This window comes from Anolis carolinensis, chromosome 3, assembly GCF_035594765.1.
Source record: "Anolis carolinensis isolate JA03-04 chromosome 3, rAnoCar3.1.pri, whole genome shotgun sequence".
Classification (NCBI taxonomy): domain Eukaryota; kingdom Metazoa; phylum Chordata; class Lepidosauria; order Squamata; family Dactyloidae; genus Anolis; species Anolis carolinensis.
Window position 1 is genome coordinate 12,927,273 of NC_085843.1, and position 26,337 is coordinate 12,953,609.

The window sequence follows — 26,337 nt, forward strand, 5'->3', positions numbered from 1 at the left end:
TTTGCCAACTGAGGCCTAGCTGAGCCTCTCATTGGAGTACAGTGTACAGTGTTTCCATGGCAACCCTCCCCGGCAACTGCCACGGCAACAACTGAAAGGCCTGCCATTGTGAGAACCGAACAGCACCATGCCGGCGTCTGTTGGCCCAGATGGTGAGACCAATCTCAGTCTTTTCTGAGATACTTTATTTTTTATTTCAACTTCAATGCCTAATAATTTACTCTGCATTAAGTGGCTTGCATTCTGTTGTGATCGTCGCTGTTGTTTTTATTTTAGGAAGAGATACCGTACTTAGTCTCCTGCATGTTGTTGTTGATAATGTGGTTGCTGTTTTCTTTCTTTGCAGGTGGCCAATGGCTTCAAAGGCATCTTAAGCTAGGTGCCTCTGCGTTTAGTCGAGGCATGTGCAAACTTCGTCCTTCCAGGTGTATTGGACTTCAACTCCCACAATTCCTAACAGCCGATAGGCTGTTAGGAATTGTGGGAGTTGAAGTCCAAAACACCTGAAGGGACGAAGTTTGCCCATGCCTGGTTTAGAACAAAGAAGCACACAAAAAGTATACTTTTTTGATGAAAACATGTACAGTAGAGTCTCACTTATCCAACATTCACTTATCCAATGTTCTGGATTATCCAACACAGTTTGCCTGCTGCCCCGCTCCACAGCTGTTTCTCTAGGCAGCAAGGATTGAATTTTTTATGTATTTAATTTCTGACAATGTTGTTACTGTAAGTTCATTTTATGCAATTTTTATTTGCAGTCAAATTGTTAGTAGCCAATTTTTTTTTAGTCAATGTTTTCAATACATTGCGATGTTTTGGTGCTAAATTCATAAATACAGTAATGACTACATAATGTTACCTTGTATTGAAATGCTTTTCTGTCAATGATGTTTTGGGTGCTTAATTTGTAAAAACATAACGTAATTTGGCGTTTAATATGCTTTTCCTTAATCCTTTATTATCCAACATTTTCGCTTATCCAACGTTCTGCTGGCCCGTTTATGTTGGATAAGTGAGATTCTATCTACTTTCCAAATCATCAGACTCTTATCTCAAAACGGAAATACATCCAAAAAACACGATATTACAATGAAAGGTCTTCATCTACACAAAAATATTAATGCTGTTTTCACATAGCTAATCACAAGAGTTTTAATCATGTTCAAGTTTTGTTTCTCACCCTGGAGTGTCAGAGGGGTTGCCAAAGACTATCAGAAAACACATATTTCTGATGGTTTTAGGAACCCCTTTGGCAATGAAAGCTGAAGATCTCTTCACCTGTGCTTCTCTTCCTTTTTCTGTATGAGAAGTTTGGCCCAATTTTATCATTGATGAGGTTCAAGGGGCTCTTTGATTGTAGGTGAATAATAAATTCCAGTAACTACAACTCCCAAATGACAAAATCACCCCCCCCCCCCCAACCCCACCAGTATTCAAATTTGGCAGTATCAGGTATTTGTGCCAAATTTGGTCCAGTGAATGAAAATACATCCTGCATATCAGATATTTACATTACGATTCATAACAGGAGCAAAATTACAGTTATGAAGTTGCAACGAAAATAATTTTATGGTTGGGGGGTCACCACAATGTGAGGAACTGTATTTAGGGGTCATGACATTAGGAAGGTTGGGAACCACTGGTTTAGACAAAACTGGACTTTAGAAAACCATCTCCTTTTTTGCAAAAATGTAAAATATAGGTTGCAATTGATTTTTTATGTTTGGAGGGGATTTTTTCTATTGAAAAATAACAACAGCCACTGTTTGAATACTACTTACTGTATGTTACATGCAAGAAGCAAAAGCCATAAGATGCAAATGGAAAAATTGCTTGATTTAATGAGAGTTTCAACCATTTGGAAAGTATATCTGAGTTGGAGTAATTTGCTTTTGTTGAAATCGAGGCCAATCGCTTTCAGCCAATAGAAGTTGGTGGCTCCATAAGAATGGGGGCAAATTGACTCTGGACTTTGCTCCAAATTTCAACATTTCTATCCAAACGTCCTCTAGAGCACTATTTTCTAAACTGTGGGGCCCAACCCCAAATGGAGTCCCTATTATTATTATTATTATTATTATTATTATTATTATTATTATTAGACACAAAGATACAGCAAATGAGATATATATGCTGGATTTCGTATCACAAAATCACAAGTCGAACACTTCCCAAGCATTTAGGACCATGTGATATATTTTTGGATGATGCGCGCAGATCCCAGTAAGGTGGCCTTTTGCAGTTGACAGATTGTAATTTTGTTTTATTATTATTATTATTATTATTATTATTATTATTATTATTATTATTATTATTATTTATACCCTGCTTTATCTCCTCAAATGGGAATCAAAGCGGCTTGACATAAAAGCATTAGTATACCATTTAAAATTTACAAATATACAAACATTAAATCAGAATTAAACATAAACAGCACTAAAAATATCACAGATAAAATCCATCAAAACACATTCAAAGTTAGCTCAATGTTCGGCTAACATATTTTTTTCTTAATGCCACCTAGTTGCTGTTTTTGGAATTTACACGAATGTATTGAGCATTGTTTACAATGGACTCTGCAGAAGATGCTCCAGCTGTACTTTATAAAAGGGAAAATAATCCTGTTTAGCAAGCCTTGTACATGCTGATTTCTTCTTACGTGTTGTCTGTGAAATGCGCACATATGGTTTACCCCAGTGCGCCTGCGCAGATTTCGGAACCTTCTAGAAGTTCTTAGATGAAACTTTTTTGGCGGAGGCCCCGCCCAATCTCCCCATAGTATAAATATGCCCATAGGCGGGGCTACGCCTCAGTTCGTTTTTCCGCGCAACAGCAGTTAGTAGGACCTTCCTAGCAAATCTCCTCTCCCATTTCTAACGGTTTTTTGACTACGGATTGCCCCCGACCACGTCTCCGTCTTTCTCCCGACTACTTACCTTGACTCGGACTGCATCGACTATTCTTCAGCTACAACCCTAAACGGCTCCGATGACTCAGGCAGGCTATGTCTACCTTATATTTTAAAAATTGTGCGGCCTGCGGGGCGAAACTGCCCGACTCCGATGGACACAACAAGTGTCTTATATGCCTGGGGGAGGGCCATGTGCCTCAGACTTGCCAAATTTGCCAAAATTTTACCCCCCAGGCACGCCGCAACAGGGAAGCCCGCCTTAAAGCCACTCTTTATGAACAGGCCCTGACACCAGAAGCGGCGTGCGCTTCCAAACGGCCATGCCCTGAGACTCTCTCCCGCCCCTCCTCTGCAGAAGAGCAAGTTTCCCCTCCCCCCGCTGAGGAGGAATTGGCTGGCCCACTCGAGCTGCCGGCCGAAGTGCCGAGAAAAAAAGCCAAGGCCGCCAAACCACAGAAAGGGGTTAAATCTAAGGATGGCTTCAAGAAATACAAAAAAGGGAGGCAACTCATTGGCGAAAAGCCCCTGAGTCCCCCGCCACAAGCCTCACCTGAACGCGATTCTCCTCGGAACTGAGACTCTCCGATTCCGCCTCCCATGCAGGAAGCCCCGCCCCATCTATCCCTTGTGGAGCCCTCCCAGGCCCCGGGGGCAGCGGCGACGAGCGTGAGCGCGCACACCAATCCTCAGAACGCCAGCTATTCCCCACCGCAAACTTTGTGCTATCCCCCGCCCCGCCCAACAGCGGAGGCAGGGAGCAGCAGGATGGAGCGCCGAGGCCGGAGTACCGAGCGACGGCAGCAGACCGCCCAGGGAAGACGTCGGTACCGTGAGTGTTCCCCCTCCTCTGAATCCTGGGGCTCGCGTTCGAGGAGCCCTTCCAGGGCCTCCTTTTACCCACGGTCTCTATCTCCTGGCCATAGCTCGCTTTATCGTTATCCCAATTTCTTTTATCCCCCCCCCCCCTCCATTCCCTGGATATCCTCCTTACCATTATTTTGACTTCCATCGAAACCGAGGGGAACTGCCTCTCCCAGTACAAGGGCAAACTCCTGATGCCCTTCCTATTTCAACCATTCAATCCAAAGCTGTTCAACAGCTTCCAGCAGCGATTCCAGAGGCTGCAATTTCCTCTCAGGTAGCCAAACCCCAGTCAGCATTCCAGGAAGGGGAGCAAGTTCAGAGCCAACCAGCTCCATCTCCGGAGGGAATAGATGTGGGAGAAATAGATCCGTCTGTGGAAGGCGATGGACCCTTGTCTACACCTCTAACAGAAACGGAGCAAGATGCTCTGCGTACCGAGGAATTTCGTAATTTTGCTGCCCTTCTCATAAGACTCTCAAGAGCCCTTAACTTAGAAACACCGAAACCCACCAATGTTGTGAAGGACCCGTGCTTTTCTTCCTCGGAGCAGCAGTCACCAATGCCTACAGCTCTCCCAACCCTACCCTATTTGCTCCAGATCATCAAAACAGTTGGCATTGCACCATCCTTGGTTCCAGCTACTCCAAAAAGAGCTGAGAATCTTTACAAGTTGGACCTATCTGCAACCTCCTGGCTTGCCAAGATGCCCAACGCTAATTCTGTTGTGAAAGACTCTCAACCTAAACCAGCCCAGAAAGCCCAGATTACCCCTTCGGACAGAGAAGGGAGAAAATTGGACACTATGGCAAAGAAATTTTATTCTTCCGCTTGCCTTTTCGCCAGAATGGCCCACTTCGGAGTATATATGAGCGTATACCAGAACTATCTTTGGAACAAAATTGGTCCCTTTCTTGAATCTTTATCTCCCAATGATCAAATCTTGGCCAAGGCCTTTAAACAAGAAGCCACGCTGCTCGCGAGTCTCCAGAAGGAATTAGCAAAAAACACCGCCGATGCATCTGGCAAACTCCTGGCAGGAGCGGTCGCTCTACGCAGACACGCTTGGCTGAGAGCCGCTACATTGTCCCCATCAGCTCGTTCCCTCATCGAGGACCTTCCCATGGACGAGGCCGGGTTATTTAACCCTGAAACAGACTCACAAGTGGAACACTCCCATAAAATGAAACAGACCATTAATAAATATGGTCAACATCCTCACCAACCGTATTCTTACCATCAGCGTCAGCGTTGGGGATATCAATCCCAATACTACCGAGGACGTTACAGCCCTTCATTCTCTCGGGGAAGGCAGTGCCAGCAGCCCACCTTCACGGGAAATCGTAAGCCGTCTCTCCCATCCAGAGGTCAATACAGAGGGCCCAAGCCGGCGGACAATAGGAGACGGTGCTCTTAGCCCAATCTCTTCGTTGTCCACGTCGGTCTCCCCAGTTCATTCCGAAGCCCGGTTGGCTTCTAGTTTCTCGTTTGTTCAACATCCCTCTCCTCCAAAAGTTCCCCGTTTATACCTTAACAGGCTTGTTCCATATCTGGATGAATGGTGGCGAATCACATCGGATTCATGGGTTTTGAGTATTGTGGAGGAAGGCTACTCTATAGAGTTCTTTTCCCTTCCACCAGTAGGACGCGTTTGTGCCACCACTCCTTCAGATGTACTCCTTGAGGAAATATCTGTCCTGATTGACAAAGGAGCCATCTCTCCTATCCCGCCCGACAAGGTCCACCTTGCCTATTTTTCTCGTTATTTCCTGGTTACCAAACGAGGAGGGGGTCTCCGCCCAATCCTGGACCTGCGCGGTATTAACCGTTTCATCAAACCGCGCAAGTTTCGGATGGTGTCACTTCCCACAATTCTCCCCTTCATTAGGAAAGGGGCCTGGTTAGCCTCGGTGGACCTCAAAGATGCTTATTTCCACATTTCTGTTAAAGAGGACCACCGTAGATACCTTAGTTTTGCAGTAGATGGCCGTTTCTTCTCCTACAATGTTTTTACCCTTTGGCCTCTCCACAGCCCCAAGGGTCTTCACTAAATGCATGTCAGTAGTGGCAGCATACTTACGTCAACACTATATAATGGTTTTTCCGTATTTAGACGATTGGCTTTTCTCAGCAAATTCTAGAGACCAACTAAAATCTGACATTCGTTTCACCCTATCTCTCCTACAGACTCTAGGCCTCATTGTCAACCAAGAAAAGTCCCACCTCTTACCCACCCAACACATCAGTTTTATCGGTGCTATTATAGACTCGAACGCTCAAAGGGCTTTTTTACCAGAAGAAAAGTTCACAAACCTGAAGACTATGATTACAGAACTATGCCACTGTGGCCGCGCCACTGCATGGTCAATCCAGTCCATCTTAGGCCATATGGCGTCTACCACAAACGTCACCTCATTCGCCCGGCTTCGCCTGAGGCCCCTCCAAAACTGGTTTGTACGGGAATTCAACCCGCTCCTCGACCACCAAAGTCGCATCCTGTCCCCTCCACAGACAGTCTTAAGATCTCTCGCATGGTGGACAAAGGAATATAATGTCTGCTCGGGCCTCCCGTTCAACTTTCCTCACCCGTCTGTATCACTGACAACGGATGCATCCTCCCAAGGCTGGGGCGCACACCTCCAGGACCTGACCACACATGGCCACTGGTCGACTATAGAACTCAGACTTCACATCAACGCACTCGAGCTCCTGGCGGTGGAGAAAGCCCTCAAGTCCTTTGCCCGCCTTGTCAAGAACCGGGTCGTCCAACTGATCACGGACAACACCACAGTAAAATTCTACATCAACAAACAGGGAGGGACTCATTCGCAGACACTCCTCTCCATCGTGTCCCGAATTTGGGAATGGTGCATTCGGAGACATGTCTTCCTAGTGGCAATTCACCTGCCAGCGGTGGACAATGTGTTGGCAGACTCCCTGAGCAGAACAACTCTGAACAACCACGAGTGGCACCTCCATCGCAGAGAATTCGAATTCATCACTCGCTGGTGGGGGACTCCCACAATAGATCTCTTCGCCTCACCAGCGAATGCACAGTGTCCTCGGTTCTGCGCACGGATGCGCCCTCACGCATCCCCAGGATGCTTAGGAGACGCTTTCCTTTTTTCATGGGTGCCAGATCTCCTGTATGCATTTCCACCACTTCCACTCCTAGCCAGGGTTGTGGCCAAGATCGTTTCAGACAACGCCAACTGTATTCTGATCGCTCCCTGGTGGCCACGCCAACTGTGGTTCGCGACACTCCTGGAGGCATCACAGAGCGATTACATTCATCTCAGAAACAATGCAGACCTCCTCACAGTCTACGACGGCCTGGTCAGACACCCGGACGTAGCATCCTTCCGATTAACGGCATGGCAGATCAGACCACAGCTCACTTCTCCGACGCCGTCTGTGCTATAGTCCTTGCAGCTCAAAAGACATCCATTAAGAGATCATATACTTACAAGTGGTCTCGTTTCAAACATTTTATTTCCCCCTCTGGAGCTGACCCCTTCACAGTTCCAGTTTCGACGGTACTTGACTTTTTCGTTCATCTCTCTTCCAAAAAATGTGATTCTCATCTATCAAATGTTATGCAGTTGCCCTGTCCTGGTTCAGGAGGAAGGCAGGACAACCGTCACTTTTCCAGGACCCTCTGCTCCGTCTATTCCTGAAGGGATACAAAAATACTTACCCACCCAGTTCCCTGCCTCCTCCATCATGGAGTCTGGAATTAGTCTTGTCGCAGTTATCAAAGCCCCCCTTCGAACCCATGATGTCCATCGACCTGGCCCATCTTTCGTGGAAAACTGCATTCCTGGTAGCAATCACCTCTGCAAGACGAGCAAGTGAAATTGCAGCTCTCCGAGTTGATGCCCCTTACATCAGATTCTCTGATGATAAAGTGACCCTCTGAACAGACATCTCCTTTTTACCCAAAGTAGTGTCTCGTTTTCATATGTGCCAAGATATTGTTCTTCCCGCACTCTTTCCAAATCCGTCCACTCCTCTGGAAATGTCCCTCCACTGCTTAGATGTCAAGAGGGCACTGCTTTTTTACATCAAAAGGACTGCCGCTCACAGAAAGTCACCCAGACTTTTTCTTAAGTATAGAAACGACGCTTTAGGCTTACCTGTATCCTCACAAAGTCTGGCCGCCTGGATCACCTCTACCATTCGTTTAGCCTACCAACTAGCGGGTAAAGACCCACCATCCCACGTGGCGGCGCACTCCACCAGATCCCTTTCAACCTCCCAAGCCTTTCTTCGGGGTGTCTCATTAGAAGATATCTGCAAAGCAGCCACCTGGTCATCTCCATCGACCTGTGTATCCCACTACAAGCTGGACATCCAGGCCAAACGTGATGCGGCTTTCAGCAGAGCGGTGCTGTTTTCCTGCATGGCATGACCCACCTCCAGGTTGGTAGCTTGTTAGTCCCCATATGTGCGCATTTCACAGACAGCACGTAAGAAGAAGTATAGGTTGCTTACCTGTAACCGTATTTCTTCGAGTGTTGATCTGTGAAATTTGCACAACCCCACCCAGCCTCCCCGCTGATGTCATGCCTCGGTTTCTCAGCTGCTGTCGGCGGCGGAGAACTGAGGCGTAGCCCCGCCTATGGGCATATTTATACTATGGGGAGATTGGGCGGGGCCTCCACCAAAAAAGTTTCATCTAAGAGCTTCTAGAAGTTTCTGAAATCTGCGCAGGCGCACTGGGGTAAACCATATGTGCGAATTTCACAGATCAACACTCGAAGAAATACGGTTACAGGTAAGCAACCTATACTTGTCATCAGTAAATATCTGATTTTATGCCTATTTTATATACCTATACTATTCTAGAACAGGACTCAGTATTTTGGATACCCCCTTAACAGTTCAGACTAAAATGCAGAGTGGAATTACTGGCCAATTGAATACATCATTGCCCAAAGAGTTATTTGCCCCAAAGCCGTCTTAGTTCCAATTGTGTCCCTGTCTCCAAGCAGTTCCAAAGAAAAAGATGCCAGTGTGCAAGACCATACATGACGCAGTCAAAACTGGGAATGTCAAACAGCTTGCAGAGATGGTGAAATGTGGAACTAACCTTAACGAGGCGGACCCCATCCACAAGTTCTCACCTTTGCACTGGGCAGCCCTTTCTGGAAGCCTGGAGGTAAGCGACGGCTGAAGATTGAACTCAAGAAGCGGGAAACTTATCCTATCCCCTATAAAAATATCTGCTTTTATGGGGAAAAGACCTAGAGATTTGTGAGTGATCCAGTGCAAACTGGTGCACAATTGCTTGTATAAGGAAGAGAGGGAAGATCATATATCTCCAACTAAATATCTGAAGTTTGATTACTTACATACCAAATTGTGCCTTCATTACTAAAAAGAGAACATTTCTGGTCCCAGTTTAGTGTCCTGTTTTCAATCTTTGAATTCTGAATCACCTGGTTTGAATAAGAATTTTGGATAATTGTAGATTGTTTCCTTCTGATGGTGTTTTGGGGTTGCTTTAGTCTTTATTTTTCTCTTTTGTCATCTCCCTCCAACATTTTTAGAAGCATCCCAAACATGGACATTTCTTTCAGAAACATAGATTTTTGGATCACCTTTTTATTTTTATTTTTGTACAAGAATGGACACTACAAGGCATCCAATTCTCACTCCACTATAATGGGGATGGAAACAATTGTCATGACAGTGAAATTATTTTCTGTGGACAGCTCTATAATTGAAAGTCATAATTATATCATCTTTATTTAACAGGAGGAAGAAGTAATAAATGAGTTTGTAATTTGGTGGCATTCCCACAATGCTGTACGCTGAATTCAGCATGAAAAAGTAGTTTTCATTGACTTCCCACTCACATTGCAGAATAATACCAGTTTGACACCACTTTCCTGCAGTGGCTCCATCCTATAGAATCATGGGAATTATAGTTTACTAGCTGTGCCCGGCCACGCGTTGCTGTGGCAAAGTATGTGGCCCCTTCTACACAGCTGTATAAAATGCACACTGAAGTGGATTATATGGCAGTGTGGAGTCAAGATAATCCAGTTCAAAGCAGATAATAAAAGATTACAAATGGGTTATATAGCTGTGTGGAAGGGCCTTGAGTCTACACTGCCATATAATCCAGTGCAAATTAGATAATCTGTGGAAGAGGCCGCGGCCTAAGTCTGCCTGTCCCCTGGGCAGAGTTGGTTGCTAGGAGACCAAGTGGGCAGAGATTAGTCCTCTAACTGGCAGCAATTGGATAAAAACAATTATGATGGGTTGTGTTGTCAAATTTCAAGGTTGGGGGGCCTGTAGTTTTGTTGTTTTGTTGGTCGCTGTGATGCCATCACTCATTTATATATATAGATTGCAGCACTAGAATGCCCTGAGAAAGGTGGGTAAATATCTTACAAAACTACAAATCTCTGAATTCCATAGCATTGAGCCATGGGAGTTTATGTCGGATCAAACTGATATAATTCTGTAGTGTGGGTGTAGCCTCATTTAACCCAGCATAGGAGAAAGAAGAGGAAGGGCAGAACCTTACCTTTCCCATTAAGCTCAGGTAAAAGCAAACTGATTCAGACTCTTCTGATTGGTATGTTCCTAACAGTCCTACCGGCTGTTAGGAATTGTGGGAGTTGAAGTCCAAAAACACCTGGAGGACCGAAGTTTTCCCATGCCTGCTATAGTGGCTAAACCTGTTGGGACTTGCAGCCCAGCAACATCTGGAGGTCTATGTGGTTCTCATTCTTGGTAGTCCAAAAACATTATGGCAAAGATGCTAATTGAATAGTTACACTCTGTGTGTCCAAACAGTCTATACAACCCCAAACATGTTGTTCTTGTTTGCTAGTGCCTTCATTGGCTGCTGTGGCATGGAGCTGACTCAAATGCGGTGACAGGAAGGGGCTGGACTGCGGCTCACCTTGCTGCTATCAAAGGCCAGGATGCTTGCATGCAGGTAAGCAGCAAGCCGATGTTGTCTGGGGTTGACGCTGGGTGTTTTTACAATCCCAAGCTCCAAATGTTCTTCCTTGCTTGAGCAGATGGATGTGTGTGGGTGGAAATTCCTGGAGGCCTTACTGTACACTCAATGCACAAAGTCATAATTTCAATGTGTTGTCGAAGGCTTTCATGGCCGGGATCACAGGGTTGTTGTATGTCTTTCGGGCTGTGTGGCCATGTTCCAGAAGCATTCTCTCCTGACGTTTCGCCCACATCTATGGCAGGCATCCTCAGAGGTTGTGAGGTATGGAGAAAACTAAGCAAAGAGGTAAATATATATCTGTGGAAAGTCTAGGGTGAGAGAGGTCAGTGTGAATGTGTGTAGTTAATCACTTTAATTAGCATTGAAAAGCTTATCTGCTGTCTTCTTCCTGCCTCTGGGGCATCCTTTGTTTAGAGTCGTTAACTGCCCTAGGTTGATTCATGTCTGGAAGTCCTCTGTTTTCAGAGTATTGCTTTTTATTTACTGTTCTGATTCTTGAGTTCTTGATTCTTGATAAATCAATAAATCTGGCTACCAGTATTACAAAACTCAAGAATCAGAACAGTAAATAAAAAGCAATACTCTGAAAACAGAGGACTTCCAGACATGAATCAACCTAGGGCAGTTAACGACTCTAAACAAAGGATGCCCCAGAGGCAGGAAGAAGACAGCAGATAAGCTTTTCAATGCTAATTAAAGTGATTAACTACACACATTCACACTGACCTCTCTCACCCTAGACTTTCCACAGATATATATTTACCTCTTTGCTTAGTTTTCTCCATACCTCACAACCTCTGAGGATGCCTGCCATAGATGTGGGCGAAACGTCAGGAGAGAATGCTTCTGGAACATGGCCACACAGCCCGAAAGACATACAACAACCCAGTCATAATTTCGTTCAATGTTTCAGTATATTACAAAGACTAAAGTTGGAAAGTAGGAATTTTGCTGTGTACTTTTTTTCACAGGCCCTTCACCTTAATGGGGCAAATTTAGAAATCCAGGACGATCGAGGGTGCACTCCAGCTCACCTAGCAGCGACCCATGGGCAGTCATATACCTTGCAAACTATACTAAGAAGTGGAGTGGTAAGAAAACCTTCTAATTTTTTAAATCTTCTTGAAAACTCTGATGATTTTATATGTATTTATATGTTTCCATTATATTTTTAATACTAGCTTTTCAGTAATGGGAGTAAGCTATATTATAACCATCCCAATGCACCCTATATCTGTGGAGGAACTGTTCCTGGACTTGCTGTGGAAATGTGAAACTGGATAACACTGAGGTCTATTTAAATGAATGATACTCAGCAGAAGCATATCATAAAATGACACTGGAGGATCTAGAACAGTAGTTTCCAAACTTTGGTATTCCAGATACTTTGGGTTGTAGAACCCAGCACTTCTAACTGTTGGCCAAATTGACTGGGACCCTTGGGAATTGAAATCCAAAACACCTGGAGGACCAGAGTTTGAGAACCACTGGGACCTAAAAAATGCCTAGAGAGAGCACCAATCTTGCTTTTCTAGGTTCTCCAGCACAATTCATAATCAACTTCAAGCAGAAACATACCAAAGACATGTGATGGAGGACCTAAAAATGGCTGGAGAACATATTCTTGAGACATAAGCAAAACCACTTGTGCCAGTCCTGCAAATCCGAGTCACATTATATATCGTTTGAAGACTAAATTAAGGACTCTGAGAGCACAGGGTTCAAAACCAAGAAAATCATAAGATTTGGTTTTCATACATTGAGGTTTACATAACAAGAGCAACCACAAGACAGACTACAAGATGTCTCCTTTTCCTGAAGTCGAATAACTTAAGCTGCTTGCTTGGATGTTAGTGGAGTATTGAATCTTTAATGGAGTCTAGTTTGAACGTTAATGGAGCTGTCTAAAGTACTGACTGAAAAATAGGCCCAATACCATGAACAGCGCATTAAAATTTGGAATAAAACCAACCAAACCTTGTTGGCTGAGAGATAGTAATCTCATAGTGGATTTTTACATGTGACATATTGTAAATTGTTAAAGTCTATCCAAAAAGGTCCTGGTTTTTGCCTGTCTTTGGATAAAAGGACTAAGAAATCAACTCACGATCATTGTAAACGTTCTCCTACTTAGTGACAATCAACTCCCTGCTTCTATTGTGACATATTCCTGATGATAGTTTGATCTTTCCAGGATGGTTGTTTAAATAAAGGGTGAAATAAAAGATAAAGGTTTAGCATTTTTCTCTGAGTATAGATTGCAATTTGATTTGCCTAGTCCAGAGGTGGGACTTTCACCCAACCATTTTTTGATTTATGTCCTCATCTTTCCCTTCAAATAGAATAAGAATCAAAACACATGTTGTTAAAATATCCAAAAAGTGGAGATTAAGCCTGTGTTAAACCACAAAATTGAAGTGGCTTAAAAGATGACGTTAAAACAAAGAAAAAAAAGCAGTACAGCACCAAAAGAGAGCCAATGTGTTGTAGTGGTTTGAGCACTAGACTATGTCTCTGGAGACAAGATTTCAAATTCCCTCTCAGCCATGAAAACCCTTTGGATAATCTTGGGAAAGCCACACTTCCTAAACAGCAGAGGAAAGCAAAAGCAAATTCCTCCTGGACAAAAAAAAAGTGATGGACTCAGCTTAGGGTTGCCATAAATTGGAAACGACTTGAAGGCAAAAAGCAACAAGAAATAGCATTTGATAAGCAATTCTGTTGTAAGAACAAATTGTGCAGCCCTCCAGGTGTTCTTCAATTACAACTCCCAGCATTTCTAATCATTTGCTATGTTGACTGATAGGAGTTTTAGTCCAATACCACCCAGTTCTGAGTCTGGAGGTTAAGAACTAATTCTCTTTCCCCTCCTAAAAACCAGGATGCGAATGTTTCTGACAAGAATGAATGGAAGCCTGTTCATAATGCGGCCTTTCATGGCAGACTGGGATGTCTGCAGCTCCTTGTGAGATGGGGAGGCACTTTAGATGATGTGGAGAGCAATGGAAACCTCCCAGGTAAGGCAAAAGAAATCACTGTCACTTGTATAATGTCCTGAGGGTTGGGAATTTGGAGTGATGATGGCGAGTTTGGTGTCTTAGACCTGCATAAGTTTAAATCCACATATGGCTATACTTTCTGTTTTATTGTATAGTGTACCTATTCCATTTTCAAGTTCTCTACACACTGGTATCTTTTAGTTTAATAACATTTTTTTCCTTTTGTTCCACAGTTCATCTGGCAGCCATGGAGGGCCATTTGCATTGCTTTAAATACATTGTGAGCAAGATGCCCACTTTGGTCCATGCGCTGAAAGCCAGAAATGACCATGGAGAGACTCCTCGGGACCTAGCAGAGCGGTTCTACAAGAGCAGTATTGTTGAGTATATCGATGTTTTACAGAAGGAGAAGGATCCTTTGAAGAGGGAGGAAAGTGAGTAATTATTCATGGGTGAATGCTAGTATGAGGCAAGGCAGTGTGCGATAACAACCCAAAACATGTTGTTCTTGTTTGTTGCTATATGTCATCAAGCCAGCTTTGACTTACGGGTATCAAAAGAACTCCAAAAGTTTCACATCTGAATACTAGATTGGCTACTTAGTTAAGGGGATGACCTTTGTTCCAATCCTCTTACGAGCCAATGAAGATCTGTTCAGCACTTCACTGGAGTGCAAGGAGATGTTTCCATCTCCTTTCCATCCGTAAGCAAAACATAGTGAGGATTTGTGACAGTTTGATGGCACTTTAACAGCCATCGATCAATGCTAGGGCATCATGGGAGTTGAAGTTTTGCAAGGTTTTTAGCCTCTTCTCTGCCAAAGAGTGCTGGTGCCTCACCAGACTACCCAGGATTCCAAAGCTGCTATATCACTTTGAAGCATTTCAAGACTTTCTCTTCCAAACATAAGTTCATGTTGGAGGTGGCATTGTCATCCTTGCATCTTCTTCTTTTTTTATCCTTCTATAGATGTAACATTTCCAGGTCACGAGGCTGCCTTCAAAGGGGATCTGGACACATTAAGAATATTGCTGGAAAATAGAGTCATCAACATTAATGAGAGGGATGATAGGGGATCTACTCTGTTGCACAAAGGTAAGTTAAAGTGTTCTTGTTGGGCTTCTGGATTGTTTGCTCCTGTTTTCTGAATGGCTGTGTGCATTTAATTTTGCTTATTTATCTATCATGGGAACATAGGGACCCACGTTATACTGATTTAGACCTATCATTGGGGAGCCACAGTGGCACAATGGGTTAAACCCTTGTGTCGGCTGGACTGCTGACCTGAAGGTTGGGCTGCTGACCTGAAGGTTACTGGTTCAAAAACGTGAGATGTAATCTCTAACTTACACAGAAATCTATAAATTAAGTGTAAATACAAGGTTGTCCTGTTACTTTAGATTCACTAGTAATACAGGATAGAATAATAATTACAAACTGATTATTATTTATAATTCAAGAACGTAGGGAATAAACACATTAGGACTGGTTTACAACAATGTACCAAACATTATATTCATGCCTGAATGTTTTCCAAAGTAACTGATAAGTTCTACCATAAACTGTGGTCAACACTTTAAATAGATTCAGTATTGTCCCCTGAATAAACCCCACTTGCCTAGTTTCCAACAGACCTCACAACCTCTGAGGATGCCTGCCATAGATCTGGGTGAAATGTCAGGAGAGAATGCTTCCGGAACATGGCCATAGAGCCCAGAAAACCCACAGCAAAATCTAAGTGGAATTTCTTCTTATCTAATTTGAATCCATTGGTTTGCATTTTACAATCTTCTACATGCTATCTCTTCATATATCTGAAGATGGCTACCATATAAGATTAGTGAAGTTAGTTACAGTAATTTCAGTGGACTTACTCCTTCTAGAATTAGGGCAATGTAGTGGTGGCCTCATTAGATTTTTTTAAAGCTTCAAAAAGACAGTTTTCATTGGCACCAAATGAAACCAATCAGACCTACAAGAGGAGAGAGCATTCCACATTTCGGATGTCACAGCAGAGAAACCTTCTGACTAATTTAACCTCTAGTACAGTTTTTCCCAAACTTTTGTCTTCCAAATGCTTTGGATTTCTGGGATTTGAAGTCACAGACAACTGTAGATCCAAAGTTTGGGAACTATCAAAATTTGGGACCTCCGCTCTGCTTATCATTCATGTCATACTAGAGGTAACCTTGGCCTTCATGCTGACAAAGAACTTTAAAATCATGTTATTATATTTCAAGGCATCACTAAGTTCTAAGTGCCAAGATCTAAGAGGGAAACCACTCATTTCATGGTTCTTTTTCTCTTGCCAGCTGCTGGACAAGGCCATTTACATGTCTTGGAATGGTTGATCAATAGAGAAGCGGACTGTGATATTGCCAATGATGCTGGAGAAACGCCAAAAGACATTGCTAAGAGGTGATCATTTACAGTATTTGTCTGGATTTTCTTTTCCACTCATAAAGCCCTTCTGAGATGAACCATCTGGTTTACAAAAAATCCCTCTGACCTTCGGCTTTGACAAAATACCAATTTGAATTTAAAACTTCGCTCTATAGATTCAAGAGAAATAATTCCTCATTTATTAAAAGTATCTATAAATCACTTTTCTACTCTATAGAAATGTACCACAAAATTACAATACAAAAATAGAACAGGCATTAAACCTTATTCCAAAGCAAATTGGAACGGGTTTTAAAAACTAATAAATTAAGATAGTTCTGACCATCTGTTCGAAGCCCAGAAAGGATTGAGCCAATCTGACTTCCTACACTATGTAAGACATTTTCTATTTCTATTTTGAAAGTGTTATTCCTGTTTAATTGTGCAGTAATTACTTTGTAAATAGTAGTTATACTCCAGAAACTTTGTATTTGTGGCTACCACAAACTATGTTGAATTGAGTTGCTGTGAGTTTTTTGGGCAGTATGGCCACGTTCCAGTAGCATTCTCTCCTGATGTTTTGCCTGCATCTATGGCAGACATTCTGAGAGGTTTTTCAGAGGTCTGTGGGAATGAGGCAAGTGGGGTGTATATATATATATGTGTGGAATGTCCAGGATAGGAGAAAGAACACTTGTCTGTTGGAGGAAGTGTGAATGTTGCAATTGACCACCTTGATTAACATGGAGTAGGCTCTGGCGTGGACTGGTCCATGTGGTCACAAAGAGTCGGAAACAACTGCATGAATGAAGAAGAAGAAGAAGAAGAAGAAGAAGAAGAAGAAGAAGAAGAAGAAGAAGAAGAATAGCCTCGCAGCTATAAAGCCTGACTGATATTGCCAGGGGGCATCCTTAACTTGATAGGTGTTGACTGGCATTTGATTGTTGGCTGACTGGAATTATCTTCTTTTTAAGTGGTGTTCTTTATTTACTGTCTTGAATTCTGGCCAAGACAGTAAATAAAGAATCAAGACATTAAATAAAAAACATCACTCGGAAAAGAAGGGAATTCTAGACAGCCAACAATCAGGGCCAGCTAACACCTCCCAACAAAGGATTCCCCCAGGCAAGAAACAGCCAGATTTTGAATCTGCAAGGCTATTCAATGCCAGTCAAGCCGGCCAATTGCAACATTCACACCTCAAAAAAAGTTATTTCTCCCACCCTAGACCTTCCACAGATATATAAACTTCATTTGCCTAGTTTTCAACAGATCTCACAATCTCTGAGGATGCCTGCCATAGATGTAGGCAAAAAGTCAGGAGAGAATGCTATTGTAACAGCCATACAGCCCAGAAAACGCACAGCAACCCATGAAAGCCTTCAATAACATATGTTGAATTGGTTGACACTCAATGAGATATTAATTGAAAAACTATAGCAAAATATGCTGCAGGATGTCCTGCAAAAACAAAGTTTTGCAGTATAATAAACTTTTACCATGTTTTTATGATAGGGACAATTAGGAAATGGCATTTATAACCCAGGGACAAAAATTGTGTTAGTGAATGTGCTAGTGAATGTAGCCCGACTACCAGGATGCTGTTACCAAGAAAGCCCTCTTTAGTGATTCACCAGCCTAACCTCTTCTATTCATGGAGCCTGAAATGGGGAGTGGAAGATCTCAAATTCTAAGAGGACTCATACAGGAGGAAGTAGATGTCTTATGATGTTGTTTATTATATTTACTATGTTTAACTTTGTGGTATGGTGTTTTTTGACAATTGAATGCTTTTAATGTTAATGTTGGAAAGCGCCCTGAGTCCTCTCGAGGAGATGGAGCGGTATATAAATAAAGTTTATTATTATTATTATTATTATTATTATTATTATTGACACAACGACATAGTGTGACACAGCAAACAAGATAGATATGCTGGATTTCGTATCACAAAATCACAAGTCGAACACTTCCCAAGTGTTTAGGACTGTGTGATGTATTTTCGGATGATGTGTGCAGATCCCAGTAGGGTGGCCTTTTGCAGTTGGCAGATCCTAATTTTGTCAATGTCTATTGTTGGCATGGCACCCAAAAGATTATTATTACAGTAGAGTCTCACTTATCCAAGCTAAACGGGCCGGCAGAAGCTTGGATAATAAGGAGGGATTAAGGAAAAGCCTATTAAACATCAAATTAGGTTATGATTTTACAAATTAAGCACCAAAACATCATGTTTTACAACAAATTTGACAGAATAAGTTGTTCAATATGCAGTAATGTTATGTTGTAATTACTGTATTTACGAATTTAGCACCAAAATATCACGATATATTGAAAACATTGACTACAAAAATGGCTTGGATTATCCAGAGGCTTGGATAAGCGAAACTTGGATAAGTGAGACTCTACTGTATTTGAAACACAACAAGATGAGTCCACAGCAGACACTCTGCTGGCTGTTGTATTGGATCACATGTCGGACATATTATTATTATAGATGGGGATTTATGGCTCAATACCTACTTTCTCGCTGGGTGTAAGACAGAAAATATCTGACTTCTTTTCTTCAGAGGTTTGGGTGCAGTTGGACATGTTTTTTATGCTCTAATTTTGACTTTGATCCCTAGCCCGATCTATAGTTCTTGCTCAGTATAAAGCAGACTGCTATATCTTATTTAGTTACCTGTGTCTCTGGTATGAACAAGTTTTCCAGGTTACAGCTGGCATTAAACTGGAGAGTGGATCTTACTTTTGGGATCATGAGCTCTGCCTGCATTCTCTACTGACCAAATTGATTACTCCCATTGTGTAGGTTTGCCCAGTTGGCTGTTGTGGAATATTTAAAAAACAAGATGGGAAATGATTCTGATGAGGAAATTGACGTAAAGGACTCACAGTTCTTTGAAAGACATGGCGTGGAAGGGAGCACGGACTGTAAAAGTGATTTGAATGTAGAGGAGCAGACTAAAATACAAAGTCGTGGTAAGTTGTTGGCCTCTCTTTGTTGTGAGGAGAAGTGCGGAGCTTCAGGAACCTTCTGGATATATGGATTGCAACTCTCATCATCCCTATCCATTGGTTATGCTGTCCTGGCCTGATAGGAGTTGCAAGCCAAAAGTATCTGGAGGGCCACTTTTGCTATGATTTTGCTTTGGGGAAGGAAAGGCTAATGTGTTGTCAAAGGATTTCATGGTTGAAATGCAGCTGTGGACAAGTCTACATAGGGATCACCAAATGCAGCACCCAAACACGAATCAAGGAACATGAAAGGCAATGCAGACTAACTCAACCAGAGAAATTAGCTGTAGCCGAGCACTTGATGAACCAGCCTGGACACAGCATATAATTGGAGAACACAGAAATTCTGGGCCACTCTAACAACCACCATGTCAGACTACACAGAGAAGCCATTGAAATCCACAGGCATGTGGACAATTTCAACAGAAAAGGAGGAAACCATGAAAATGAAGAAAACCTGGCTACCGGTATTAAACAACTCTTAAATCAGGACAATGAATAAAGAACAGCACTCAGAAAACAGGGGAATTCCAGACAATAAACAATTAGGGCCAGCTAACACCTCCCAACAAAGCATTCGCCCAGGCAGGAATCAGCCAGGTTTTGAAACTGCAAGGCCAAGAGTTCTTTCTCCCACCCTGGACATCATTCCACAGACATATAAACCCCACTTGCCTAGTTTCCAACAGACCTTGTAACCTCTGAGGATGCCTGCCATAGATGTAGGTGAAACGTAGCTTATGTATTTTCTTCTCATTAATAGCTTTTGCTATCTTGACCACACTCTGATGTTACCTAGCCACACATGTCCCTGCCTCTGTCTGTGAAACGTTGGTTGTTAGCTAATGGCTGGGTTGTTATTGTTGTTGTTGTTTTTTGCCTTGGGCAGATCCCAGCAGATAAAAAGACTCAGAGAATGGTTTCTCTTCCAGAAAGAGCCTTCCAAAAGATTGAAGAGCTGAAGGGACTTCTGGAAATTGCTATCAACAATTATAAGCAACTTGGCGGAATAATGCCTGAAGAAAGGCAGACAAAAATTGAAGAGAAGCAGCTAACCAAGTAAATGTTGTATAAAATCCTGGAGAGCAGAGGTGGTGAATGGGTGACCTTTCAGAGATTGCCATACTGCAACATCCAGTGTGTTGAAGAACTTCTCAATGTTGGGAAGTAAAGTCCAGTCTGGGGAGCCACACATATCCATGCCATCATATTTTTGAGAAACATTGTGGGACCTTGCAAGGCACATTGTTAAGGAAAAAGAGTGATGGGTCTTCCTGGTGACTACTTACAGAAATCACCAGTAAAAAGATATTGAGGTTTCATAGGATATGTTGCACCACATTGCAGGTATTCCTCGAAATCAGGGGAAGACAACTTGTGGTTCCCACTCCAGGTGTTTTTTTTTTTTACTGCAGCTTCCATTAGTCCTGCTAGGATAGGCTGAAATCATAGACCTTCTATATCAGTCATTCCCAACTTTTGGGCCTCCAGTTGTTTTGAATTTCAACTTCCAGAAATCCCAGCCAGCTTACCAGCTGTTAGGAACTGTGGGAGCTGAAGTCCAAAACACCTGGAGGCCCAAAGGTTGGGAACCACTGTTTATAGAAACCTATGTCACCCAAATGCTCTTAGTGTTTGAGATGCCAAAGATCACTGGCTTCTCGAAACAATGTGCCATATTTTTTCTTCTAAAGAAAAGAACTAATGATCTTGTATGAAAAGTCAAAGCAAATCAGGGGACTAAAGTCCATGTACTAATACACGACCACTTGCTTTGTTTGATACCAAATATCACCTACTTATCAAAACAATGTGCCATTTTTTTCTTCTAAAGAAAAGAATAGTCCTGTATGAAAAGTCAAAGCAAATACATGATCACTTGCTTTGTTTTCAAAAGCCTGATGCGTTTTGTCCACTATTAGAGTTGCTTTTCCCAGGCTACACTAAAAATAAAATTACATTTATTATGTGATCAAGAACAACTGAAAAAGCTATAGTTTCCAAAAACATATAGATTACATTACTTTACATAACATGTCTCACCAAACTACAACTCCCAAGCCATGGCAATTAAAGTGGTGTTAGGCTTTCTTATTCATTAAAGTGTAGATATACCCATAATCCCTGCTAGAGCAAAAAACATGCTTGATCCATCTTCTACATCTATTTTATTCATGGCTAATAGTTATGGTGCCTCCGGTGTGTTAAAGCGCTGAGCTGCTGAACTTGCAGACCAAAAGGTCCCAGGTTCAAATCCAGGGAGCGGAGTGAGCGCCCGCTGTTAGCTCCAGCTTCTGCCATCGTAGCAGTTCAAAAACATGCCAATGTGCGTAGATCAATAGGTACCGCTCCAGCGGGAAGGTACGGCATTCCATGCAGTCATGCTGGCCATATGACCTTGGAGGTGTCTACGGACAACGCTGGCTCTTCGGCTTAGAAATGGAGATGAGCACCAACCCCCAGAGTCGGACACGACTGGACTTAACATCAGGGGAAACCTTTACCTTTACCTAATAGTTATGTATTGATACCACTTAGACAAGATATATCCATTGGTGTTTTTACTAGTCTCTTCTTCTCAAACAAAGCCTATAGCACTTGGTATTCATTGGCGGTCTCCTATCCAAAATGCTAGCATGGGCTGACCCTGCTTAGGTTTCAAGATCAGATGGGATCTGATGCTTTTGGGATATTTAGGTCCTTCATTAAACAATAGCTTTTCAAATATTTAAAGAAGGCTATCATATCACCTTGCAGTCTTCTCCAAACATAATCAGCTTCCTAAGCTCTTCTTCTTAAGGTTTGATTTCTAGGCCTTTGGCTTTCAGTCCATTTACTCTCCATTTCACAAAATTAAGTAAGTTACTTCGCTTTGTTTCATTTTTAAAAACCTGAATCCTCCAAGCTGTTGGCCTGTGGAACAAAACAGAGCAGGAGCACCGCAACTCAGGGAATGTTATTTTCTCAACCTTACCTTGGTTTTGGGCAGGTTGTGCAGGGAGTTGGAGGCCCAGCTAGAGTATGAACGGCTGCGGCGGGAGACGTTGGAGGCCCAGGTGGACGAGTACCGCGAAGAGATAAAAACACTCCAGGAGCAACTTGAGAAAACTCAGCTCGACACAGCCATCATCCCTGCGGTGGGTGTCCCATACCCTTTTCAGCATTTCTTTAGAAAACTGACACCAAGGACTTCATCCTACAACTTTTAGGCTCTGTTTCCATGCACTTCAGAGGCCATCACACAACATAAGGGCACTTCCAGTGGGACTCTGTGGAGCTCCGTTTCCGTAGTGCATGGAAGCAGAGCCTAGAAGGCTAATCCAACTCTGAATGGCAGAAAGCTGGGGGAAAAGGCAGACATTGACATGACCACTGCTGCCAGAATCAGTTATGTGAAATACAGTAGAGTCTCACTTATCCAACACTCGCTAATCCAACGTTCTGGATTATCCAATGCATTTTTGTAGTCAATGTTTTCAATACATCGTGATATTTTGGTGCTAAATTCGTAAATACAGTAATTACTATTTAGCATTACTGCATATTGAACTACTTTTTCTGTCAAATTTGTTGTATAGCATGATGTTTTGGTGCTTAATTTGTAAAATCATAGCCTAATTTGATGTTTAATAGGCTTTTCCTTAATCCCTCCTTATTATCCAACATATTCGCTTATCCAACGTTCTGCTGGCCCATTTATGTTGGATAAGTGAGACTCTACTGTATTGGAAGCAGAAAGAAACACCAAACATAGATGAATGGAGACAGAAACTGAGGGAGATTAAAGATATGGACAAATTAACATTTTTATTAAAGAAAAACTCAGGAAATCCGATTAAGCACACAGACTGGTCTAAAATAGAGGACTACGAAAGAAAGGGAAAATAAAAGAAACACTAAAATGGACAAGTTTCCTTTCTTGAATTAAGAATTATGAAGAGTTGTTCCACCTCTGTATTTGGTTTTTAAGAATTTCTTTTTTTTATCCTCAAAATGGATTTTATAAATGGAGACAAAGACAAAATCACAAAAGTCTAGGAAATTTATTAGGACTTCCCCCCCCCCCTTTTTTTTTCTCACAATTCTTTCATAATTTTCCTACTTTTCTATCACAATATTGGTCTCCCACTTTACTTCTAAAAAAACCTCCCCCATTCCCCTTTTTGCCAAACCCCTTTCCCCTTTATCTACCCATATACCCTTAATAAAATACATTAAAAAAAAGGATATGGGATGGCTGGCCACCCCAGAAGATGGGGAAAGTTGGGAAGGAACGAAGTGCGACAGTTTCCTCCACTTTCCTGCCGCTCATGGGATGAGGCCCATAGTCAGGCTCAATTTGGAAAATGACTTAAAAAAGGTGTATGTTGAAGTTAGCTATAACATTATGTAACAAAATTTGAAAATAAATTCTGTTCCTGGTTTGAAAGACTTATTTTCTGTTTTAATTGTGCGGTACTTATTTTGACAGTAGTTGTTATACTTTTGTGTCTGCCACAAACTATGTTGAATAGTTTGAGACTCTATGAGATGTTCACTGAAAAACTACAGCAAAATGTGCTGAAGGATGTTCCTCAAAAACAAAGTTTTTGCAGTTTAATAAACCTTTTCCATGTTTTTGTGATAAAACCAATTAGGAAATGACATTTATAACCCAGAAATGAAAATTGTTTTACATAATGTTATTAAACTGCCTTGGATTCCTGCACAGGAGACAAATAGTAGACAAGTAAATACATTTTTAAAAAATCTAATTGGTATTACTGGTGATAGAGATGAAAAATGATACAGTATGATCCCTGTATCTGCAGACTATTTAGATAGATAGATAGATAGATAGATAGATAGATAGATAGATAGATAGATAGATAGATAGCAGATAGATTGGTTTTACTGTATGCCATGCTAAGATGTTTGGATAAAGGGACAAACATAAATATATTTTAATAACAGCTAAAGATAGAGGAGCAAGGGACAATTCCTTCCTTAAATACTAGGTCTAGCAAGTAACCCGGGCTTGGGCTGTGGCGCAGGCTGGAGAGCAGCTGCAATGAATCACTGCAATGAATCATTCTGACCAGGAGGTCATGAATTCGAGGCCCGGCTTGGAGCCTATGTTTGTTTGTCATTGTTCTATGTTAAAAGGCATTGAATGTTTGGCTATATGTGTAATGTGATCTGCCCTGAGTCCCCTTCGGGGTGAGAAGGGCGGAATATAAATGCTGTAAATAAATAAAATAAATAAACCCAAATCACTTGGAAGACCACTAGATTTTGAAGCTTTTGCCATATACTAATACTCCTACTTCTGTCCTTTCCCTTCCTAGTTAGTATGCTAATCAGTTAACATTTTTGGTATTTCCACCCCAGGAGACTTCCAATTCTGATTTTGGAAAACCAGCCCCTATTTCTGTCAAAGTGACCATGGATTCTGGGAAAGAGAAAAAGAAACAGAAGAAAAAGCCTTTCTTCAGCCCTGGCGGAGTGTTTGTGAGAAGATGCTAAAGAAAGAAGAATCAATGTCTTCTCCATATTTTGTTGCCTCAACAGTTAGAATTATCAAGGGAAGTTAGGCTGATATTTTAGGGGGTCTTTGGGGGCTTATTTATATAAAATGGAGGGAGGGATTAGCTTATCAAGGTCCTCTGGGGAACTAGTTGCCCACCCTCAATGTATTGTATGTTTTTTCAAAAGGTTCTTTATTTCAAGTTCTGTAAATATGCATTCCAATATTCCCATTTGTTGAGCAACCACTACAGTGTGCTGTTGTTTTTAGTTTTTGTTCTTCTTTCTTGTAAGTTGGATTTATATTTTTGAATAAATATTTAGTTTCCAAAACGATTGTGGAAAGGATAATAAGCAGAATAAGTTCCATTTCTCCTCTTCACTTTCCATTCAATCACATGAACCTGCTGCATGTTCTTTGCATTCACACAATTAGTAACCTCTAATTTGGTCCAAATTTAAGTTTGAGAGAAATCTGTGGCTGCTAAATACTTGTATTTCCATAAAATCAGAAGTCTCTGGTTTTCCAGGCTGTATGGCTATGTTCCAGAAGCAGGGACAATGGCAAGAATGCAAAAACTGAACCAGGAGATAATTCCAACCAGAGGCTTCTGGGGGCAGCAGAACCTCAGCTTTGCAAATAATGAATGAAATCCACACGCATGTGGACAATTTCAACAGAAAAGAGGAAACAATGAAAATGAACAAAATCTGGCTACCAGTATTAAAAAAACAAACTCTAAAACCAGGACAGTAAATAAATAACACTCTGAAAATGGGAATTCCACCATGACACAATCAGGGCCAGCTAACACCTCCCAACAAAAGATTCCCTCGGCAGGAAGCAGCCAGGCTTTGAAGCTGCAAGATTTTTCGATGCTAATCAAGATGATTAATTGCAACATTCACACATGCCTCCAACAGACAAGAGTTCTTTCTCCCACCCTGGACATTCCACTGATATATAAACCCTTCTTGCCTGGTTTCCAACAGACCTCACAACCTCTGAGGATGCCTGCCACAGATGTGGGCAAAATGTCAGGAGAGAATGCTTCTGTAACATGGCCATACAGCCCAGAAAACTCATAGCAACCCAGTGATTCCAGCCATGAAAGGCTTCGACAACACAATAAATGCATTTGTAATTTGCAATATTTTAGTAGCAGAATTTGCACTTCAGTTTAAAAAAAGACAAATAATTGGATAATAGCACAACTCAAGCCTAGAAACCAAGATGATTGAACTAAGACTGCTATACTTTGGACACAGCATGTGAAGACACAGCTTCTACTTTGCCAAGACTATAATCTTGGCAAGGTAGAAGGCAGCAGGAAAAGAGGGAAGGAAAAAAAATATTCATAATGATTCATTCCCAGGTCAAAAACAGTTTCGTGACAGCTAAGAAATCCTGTTGACCAAGGAGAAAGTTTAGGCTTTCTCCTGATACTGAATGCCTTGAACTGTTGTAGAAAAATCATTGTATGGAGAGAAATTAATGTATAGAGTCTTTTGCACAGGAAACTTTTCTAAACAGAAATGGTTTCCTGTAGGGAAAATATATATTTTTCCCCTGCAGCACTTCCGGACTTTGGAATAACGGGAGAACAGTGTAGAGGACTATTGGTTTTCTCCCACAGCAGAGTGAAAACTACATAACTTTCTATTCTGATATGACG

At 42.0% G+C, this 26,337-nt stretch overlaps 1 protein-coding gene across 4 annotated transcripts; it reads left to right on the forward strand.

Annotated features, from left to right (window-relative positions):
* Positions 1-24,994, forward strand: ankrd42 (ankyrin repeat domain 42). Of its 4 annotated transcripts, none has more exons than XM_003219348.4 (12): positions 1-152; positions 8,770-8,936; positions 10,623-10,730; positions 11,729-11,848; positions 13,639-13,774; positions 13,990-14,190; positions 14,726-14,851; positions 16,069-16,174; positions 18,951-19,120; positions 20,089-20,215; positions 22,146-22,293; positions 24,527-24,994. In XM_003219348.4, exons 1-12 carry the CDS (start codon positions 128-130, stop codon positions 24,659-24,661), a joined length of 1,569 nt encoding a protein of 522 aa, XP_003219396.1. In that variant the 5' UTR covers positions 1-127; the 3' UTR covers positions 24,662-24,994. The 4 variants fall into 4 exon arrangements, 3 of the variants coding, with proteins under 3 accessions (XP_003219396.1, XP_008106363.1, XP_062830589.1); XM_008108156.3 differs by having other exon boundaries at positions 12-152; positions 8,767-8,936; XM_062974519.1 differs by lacking the exon at positions 1-152 and adding an exon at positions 8,063-8,197.
* The last annotated feature ends 1,343 nt before the right edge of the window (positions 24,995-26,337 follow it).

Excerpts from the sequence above, each read along its gene's own strand:
- ankrd42 (XM_062974519.1), top strand. The coding sequence starts at position 8,143 with ATGCGGCTTTCAGCAGAGCGGTGCTGTTTTCCTGCATGGCATGACCCA. Across the intron at positions 8,198-8,769 it reads ATGGCATGACCCACCTCCAG|TTCCAAAGAAAAAGATGCCA; the intron begins GTTGGTAGCTTG and ends GTCTCCAAGCAG. Across the intron at positions 14,852-16,068 it reads ATCTACTCTGTTGCACAAAG|CTGCTGGACAAGGCCATTTA; the intron begins GTAAGTTAAAGT and ends TTCTCTTGCCAG.